Source organism: Antechinus flavipes, chromosome 4, assembly GCF_016432865.1.
Source record: "Antechinus flavipes isolate AdamAnt ecotype Samford, QLD, Australia chromosome 4, AdamAnt_v2, whole genome shotgun sequence".
NCBI lineage: Eukaryota > Metazoa > Chordata > Mammalia > Dasyuromorphia > Dasyuridae > Antechinus > Antechinus flavipes.
Window position 1 is genome coordinate 165,038,891 of NC_067401.1, and position 7,724 is coordinate 165,046,614.

General features: G+C 43.4%; 1 protein-coding gene across 1 annotated transcript; it reads left to right on the forward strand.

Moving 5' to 3' along the window:
* The first annotated feature begins 835 nt into the window (after positions 1-835).
* Positions 836-5,017, forward strand: ACTG1 (actin gamma 1). Its single transcript, XM_051995389.1, has 6 exons — positions 836-957; positions 2,415-2,548; positions 2,668-2,907; positions 3,200-3,638; positions 3,762-3,943; positions 4,051-5,017. Exons 2-6 carry the CDS (start codon positions 2,426-2,428, stop codon positions 4,192-4,194), a joined length of 1,128 nt encoding a protein of 375 aa, XP_051851349.1. The 5' UTR covers positions 836-957; positions 2,415-2,425; the 3' UTR covers positions 4,195-5,017.
* Positions 5,018-7,724: the final 2,707 nt, after the last annotated feature.

A 7,724-nucleotide genomic window follows, 5' to 3' on the forward strand; every position in this document is an offset into this window, starting at 1 on the left:
AACCCAGTTTGCCTGAGGCTCTCTGCAGGACCCTTGAGGAATCCTTCCCCCACTCCCCTCCAGTACTTTCCTGCTACTTGAGCTCTGACCCAAAGGAGTGGGTATCCTAATAGGTGAGGTTCCTTTCTGGCAATCTGGATACCCTCCCCCACAGGCCAGTGGGAGCCCCTTCTGCGGAACAGAAAAAGGGTGGGGTGGGGGTTAGTTAGACACAAAGGAAAAGAAGCCCCTTTTGTCCAAGCCCCCTGTAGAAAGCCAGATCCCATAATTTCTCTAAAATTTGGGGGGCATCTCACGGTCCCGGAGGGTGTGTATATGTGTGTGTGTGTGTGTCTCCCCATTTACTGCAGACCCTGGGGCAGGAGCAAGAACTGTCACCAAGAGGAGTGTAAAAAGGGGCGTCCTGGAGTTTTTTCTTACCCTCCTCCGGCTCCCCATTGAATTATTAGGGTTCCCTTGGTGCAATATGGAGGGAGGTGGGGGTGGGGGGTGGGGATCGATTTCGAGCCTTTTGCAGGTTCCGCCTGACATTCCAGGCCGCAGCTCCCACCCCCACCCCTCCTCGTTTGCTGTATGCAGGAGAAGGGGATGGGGGTGGGAGCCGGGTGGAGGTTGGGGGAAGGGAAGAGAAAAAAAAGGGAGGGGGGAATAGGAAGGTGGGGAGCGAAGAGGCGGAGTCTGGTGGCGGCGGCCCCACGTGCCCCGGCCGGGCAGCCCAATGGACGCTCGTGTTTCGGAAAGATCTCCATATATGGCCATGTTCTAGGGCTGCGCGCGCCGCCGCCGCGCGCTCGTGCCTCGCTCGCCCTTTAAATACCGGCGGGGGAGGTCGAGCACGGTCTCACTCAGTGGTAGCCGGCAGCACTTGTAGGCTACTTTGGACGGTCCCCTTTATTTGCCCCCCTTCCCTTTTTCCCCGGCTCTAAATTCTGAGACTAGGACGGTTCGCAACCTCAGGTAAGTAACTCGGTGGCTTCTAAATGAGGAGGTGGATAAAAGGCTAAGATCGGAGCTAGGGGCTATAGTGTTTAACTGTGGTCGGGCGGGTTATGCTTTGTAATGTATCACTACCTCCTCGAGCCTTCCCTTCTCCCCTCTCCTCCCGCCACCCCGCCCCAACCCAGCCTCGATTCCTTTTGGGACACGGCGGGAACAATCTTTTTTGGGGGTATTTTCCTTTCTCCCATCTTTCCTCCCCCTCTATCTTTCTGTGCCAGTCGTGCGGGCCGACCAGGCCCGATCTCGGGGTTCGTTATTGAACCGAGAAGCGCGCGACACCTCGGAGGTTAACTCCCCTCCCCCTGTCCGCTTGTCCTTTCTTGGGCCTCGTGCGCCCGCCTAACTGGATGAGGTGGGGGGGCAGACGCAAGGTGGAGTCTGTTATCTGGGACAAGGGTGCGACACTGACCCTCTCTTTCACTTCGCCCGCCCCGGCCGCCAGAGCAGGTGGGCGTGGTCGAGAGGGACGATGGCTATCGGGTATTGGTTCAGGTTAGGAGGGGGCAGAGTAGGAAAGGTAAATTTCAAACGGCCAGAAGGTGTGGGGGGCCGGTGGGAGAAGAGAGGAATGGGGTTCCGGCGGAAGTGAGCGCGCGTCCGTTGGGGAGTGGTGATGGGGTGGGGCCGAGCGGCTGCGCGCGGGGCCCCGTGGGGGTCGGATCGATGACGTGGGTGCCCCTCGCGCCAGCCCGTTGCCGCGCTGCCAGCTGGCGGGGGCGCGTGCATTGTGCATTCTACTGGGTGGGGACCAAGGAGGCAAAGCTGTTGTATTGTGCGGTAGGGGCACCAGACACCTCAGGCCTCGTCCTCACCCCCCACCCTCCTTCCCCCAAGGAAAACAAAGCGCTAACCAACTGTGGGCGGAGGATGGGCTGCTCAGGCTAGTTTGCTTGGAATTTTGTGAAATAGAGACTGATGGGGTTTTTTCCCTTACTGCCCCCTTCCCCACCCCCACCCCCGAAAAAGGAACCTTTTCGTTGTGGGTTTTCTGCGCATTAGGCGGAGTCCAGGGCAGGCATCTGGCAGCGATGTGCTGAGCCTAGGTGATGGCTGGTGATGAGCTCACGGGGGAAGGAGGGGCTGCAATGCTGCAGAGCAGTGTGGAGAACTGACTCCTTCCTTCCTTGGGAGGGGGAGAGGTGGTGCTGCTGTGCCCTAGTTATTTTAACTCACTCCCCAAGAACTGGCTATGGAGCAGTTCGTCCGTAAACCTTCATCTTGTTTTTTCTGCTTTCCTGGGCATGCTCTTATGGCCTTGGAAATAGGGCGGAGGCAAGTGAAATGGTTAATGGTTGACTATGGTTTAAAAGGAAAGAATGGTTGACTATTGGTAAGTCGACTAGGAGTAATAGCTGTTACATTTATTTGACATTATTTTACCGTAAGACTTAATTTTTTTTATGTGTCTTGAACAGATTAAACAAAAATGGAAGAAGAAATTGCCGCTCTTGTCATTGACAATGGCTCTGGTATGTGCAAAGCTGGCTTTGCTGGGGATGATGCTCCTCGAGCTGTGTTCCCCTCCATTGTTGGACGCCCAAGACATCAGGTCAGTAAGAAGTATCCTTGACTCTTATTACCTTTAAAGATATTTTTAAAATCTGATTTGCAGTTGTATAAAGATCTTGTGTCTAATTTAGCTTTTTCTTTTTTCTTTTTTTAAACCAGGGTGTCATGGTAGGAATGGGGCAGAAGGACAGTTATGTTGGTGATGAAGCCCAGAGCAAGAGAGGTATCCTGACTCTGAAATATCCCATTGAACATGGCATTGTTACCAACTGGGATGACATGGAGAAAATCTGGCATCATACCTTCTACAATGAGCTTCGTGTAGCCCCTGAGGAACACCCTGTTTTGCTTACAGAAGCACCCTTGAACCCCAAGGCCAACAGAGAGAAGATGACACAGGTATTTTCAGTCCATTGGTTTGAAGTATCGACACCATCTGTTATATAAACCCTTTTTTGTTAATTCTAAAACCCAAGTTTTTCTTTCAATATTTCCAGGGTTCTGTACCTCTCCTGGCATTTCTTCCCTGAAGTCTCAAGGTTTCTTCTTTGTGTTTCTGCCTGCATTCTTGCTTTTCTTTTTTTTTTCCACACATCTAATTTGTTGCATGTTGGCATGTGGTGTGTGTGTGAAGCATGGATTTATTGGTGTTCTTGAACTTGACTAAATTAGTCATTTTCTTTACTTTCAGATCATGTTTGAGACCTTCAACACCCCAGCCATGTATGTTGCAATTCAGGCTGTGTTGTCTCTGTATGCCTCTGGTCGTACCACTGGTATTGTTATGGACTCTGGTGATGGTGTCACCCACACTGTGCCCATCTACGAGGGTTATGCCCTTCCCCATGCCATCCTTCGTCTAGATTTGGCTGGCCGTGACCTGACAGACTACCTCATGAAGATACTGACAGAAAGAGGGTACAGCTTCACTACTACAGCTGAAAGGGAAATTGTTCGTGACATCAAGGAGAAGCTGTGCTACGTTGCCCTGGACTTCGAGCAGGAGATGGCCACTGCAGCTTCATCCTCTTCTCTGGAGAAGAGCTATGAGCTTCCTGATGGCCAGGTGATCACCATTGGCAATGAGAGGTTCAGGTGTCCAGAGGCCCTCTTCCAGCCATCCTTCCTGGGTAAGGTGCTTTTGGAAAATAATGTAGAATATATTGGTCAATCATTCTTTAAACAGCCTTACAAAATTATGAACTTTGGCATGTAAAACTAGAGGTAGTAAACATTTGATTATTGTTCCTTAGGTATGGAATCCTGTGGCATTCATGAGACCACTTTCAATTCTATCATGAAGTGTGATGTTGACATCCGAAAGGATCTGTATGCCAACACAGTATTGTCTGGTGGTACTACCATGTACCCTGGTATTGCTGACAGAATGCAGAAAGAAATCACAGCCTTGGCCCCTAGCACAATGAAAATTAAGGTAAGTATGCATTGCATCAACTTTATCTTTAAGAAGCTTAGGACAATTTTATTTCTGAAGAAAATTTTGTTAAAATATTAAACTTAAAATATTTTGTTTTTCTTCAGATCATTGCCCCTCCTGAACGTAAGTATTCCGTCTGGATTGGTGGTTCTATCCTGGCATCTCTCTCCACCTTCCAGCAGATGTGGATCAGCAAGCAGGAATATGATGAATCTGGCCCATCCATTGTCCATCGCAAATGCTTCTAAATGGACTGCTAGCAAATGCTACGCATTTGCTGCATGAGTATTCACAAAGTAAAAATTTGCCCTGGCAAATATACACCTCATGTTAGCCTCATGAAACTGGAATAAGCCTTCTTTGAAAAGAAACTTGTCCTTGGGGAAGTTGTAACTGATATTAGACAAATATCAGCACTTTTTAGATTGTTGAACCGTTATTGATTTGACCTCGTATTCAAGTTAACAGTTGTTCCCTTGGTGTACATTTTAGCATACCTTGTACATATCTTTGATCTAAACCCTGATACAGGTCACTTCATTTTGACAGGTAAGGCTGAGTTAACTTCTATAGAGATGACCTGATATGGCAATATATTTGGCTGGTTGACACTCAACAGCTGTACAGTTTAGTTCTATAAAGCATCAGATCTGTACAGGGTATCTAAAGGTCAGATTTCCAGCATCTAAAAGAGCTGACTTACAGAATTTCTCTCCTAAGGCTGGCAAGAGTTTATTAAATGTGTGTTATATCTTGCCACCCTCCTAGCAGGAATACATATTGAATCCAAGCCTTAGGAACCAGTTTTTTTTTTTTTCTCTTGACCCACTGTTTCCCCCAATGTCATGGGGCTAAGTTACTCAACCTTGAGTTGCAAAAAAAAGTTTGCATTTACAACCTGTAAATTTGTGCATCTAGTTAATTTATGTAAGATTTTTGTACGTTGCCTTAATGTTCTCACATGACAGTAGAATACCAAAATTTGTAAGTCATCCTAAGAGTTGAGAATTGTAATGCCCAACACGTCATTGTGTAAGGAAAAATAAAAGTGCTGCAAGTAAACTGAATAAAGGCGTTTGGTTTTTTGTTTAAGTTGCTAGTTGGGTAAAGGCACAGAATCACTGTACATAAAACTCTAAGACCTATAGATTAAAGTTACCAGATGAGGTGAAATTTGTTTAGCAAGGAAATCCAATGCTTAAAAATTACTATTATGATCACTACCTTTAATGAATAAAGCTTAGCAGTGTCAAGGGGAAGGATGGAATGAAAAATTGCCAATATTGTAATATAAAATCCTACTCTTGACTTGTGCCAATCAATTGCCACCAGTGTGGTGTCATGAATAAAGTATGGGTATTAAAAAGCTGACACACAAATTTTTATCATAACTTCAAATGAGATGAGGTGCATATAATAGACTTGTAGTTTGATACTTATTGGATAGTGGTAAGAGACTCAACAAGAAAATGATAAAAGAATGTAATATTGCAATTGCTACACTGACTAAAAAAATTGTTTTAAAAAAATTCCTTCCCCCCCCAAACTATTCAGCAAAAGAGATTTTTTGAGTTACATACTCTGGATCTGCTTAATTCATATTCTACTCAAAAGTGCAATTTTCTTTGAATTTTGTTTCTAGTTAGTGGAAATAGTGCTTTTTTTGCATGCCTTCCCTCCCTGATATATTGAGGGTCTGACTTGTAGAGGCCTCTACAGGGTTTTATAGGATTATTATGGAATTTGTATAGGAGAATTTTTGAGTGCCAACATATTGAGGGTTCATAGTGGTTAATGGTTCATAGTGAATGCACATTACACAAAAGGTTCACAATTTAAAATTGAGCTAATTAAACAATTTGAGACTTGGGACCAAAAAACAAATTGTTTAACTTGGAGGTTGGAGAATTTTGCTTTTAAAATGAGTCTGGCTTGGCATATATTTACAATAGTTACATCTGGCTGTGTTAACTAGATATTAAAATATTCCCGAAGGCAGACAAAAATAAAGTAGGGGAAGGGTTTTATAAGTATATATATATTCTTAACCTTGGTCTTTGTCCAGTGACTTTTTTTCTTGGGAATAGATGGTCAATGAGAACACTGCCTACTTGAGAATATTAATAGTAGTCTGCAAAGGAAGTATTGAGCAAATACAGGAAATAAGTTGCCAGCATACTGCTTGTTAATGGAATGAAAATATCAGGGTTGATTCTGAGTTGGGCCTGACTCTTATTAAATAGTTGGGCCAGTAGTTTTGAGTTCTAACTCTAATGGGCAGCTTACCTAGGGAACAAAAAAGCTGGAAGGCAGGTAATTTCAAATTGTATTTAAAAATAACCAAATGCATTTAGGAGCTGGGAATGAAATAGATTTTGGTTTGTACAATGGCTTCCTCCATCTTAGGAGACAACAAACATCAAGTTGAGCATCCATTACAGAAATTTTTATTGGCAATGTACAGTGGTCCTCTCAATTTCTTTTCCAAGGTAAAACGGTACAGGATATGTGTCATTTTCTTAACCACCTAGGTAGAATGTATTAATCATTACACCAGAGGATAGGATTCCAATCCAGGAAACGGGAAGAAAGTGGAGATGATTCACCACCAAATGAGAATTAATACAATCCTAAGAATAATTGATAGCCTAATTAGGTTTTGTGAAATCCTTGTAAATTTCTTGTCAGATGGTGCATTTATGTGCCCTGAATATAAGAGGAATGAATTGGGGTCAAATGCTTGACTTTGAGAAGGCTCTCTTCTAGGAGACTTGGGAAGAGAAAACCAACCTCGGGGCCATTTATCAACTTAACAAAAATAACCAAAAACTTTAAAAAAGCACCTGGCTCCCTTCCCTGGAAAGGATGATTGGTGACAATTGGAGGTAAGAGGTACTTTTTGCATAGTGTGTTGGACCTGAAGGACCTGGTTTCAAATAAATCTGAATTGATGATCTTAGTTCTAGAAATCCCATGATTTTAGTGCTAAAATCATTTTCTAGTGTAAGTGCAAGAACCTTGGAGCTAACAACTTAGGCATTTAGTAAGTCAGAAAGCAACCTCATCACTCACTTTTTAACCTAATACAGTTTGAGATTTGTGGCTCTCCACAAACAGTGGGAAGGAAATATTCCAGAATCTTAATGTATTTGATAATGCAAACTTGCCTTTTTCAGATGTGTTACCCCAATCAAAGTGCATAGCTCAAGCTACATTATGAAATGATCCCTTTTTTAAAAACTTAAAACATGCACATAGCTCTTGGAGTGATAAGAATCAACAATAGAAAAACTACATCATTACCCAAAAAGTCATTCTTGGCAGTGGGCTGGTTCTGTACCAAAAATACTGGTCCCTGTCTTTAAGAATTTAGGAATTTATGCACAACCACTGAGGCAAATAAGGATTTAGCATATGGCAATGACCATAATCTAAATAATACCCAGGAGTGTGCTAATAATACTGTTCCAGCAACCTCTCTGTACACAGTGACAACTTTAATCTGCATCATCAATGCTTTAATTAGACAACTAATAAAACAAGTCCTAATTTACTGTGTTTTTCTGACTTCTGAGAGGTAAATTCACTAACAGTTTGGCAAATTCCAATTCAGATTCATGTCTCCTTTAGAAAAGAGGATTGGGATGAAGAATCTGAAATACTTGACCTTGGTTATGCAAATTACCCAACATAATTAAGTTTTCATTTTCATATTTTTAATTTAAAAAATTTTGCAAAAATTTTAAATTATGTGTAAAGACAGTTTTTAACACATTTT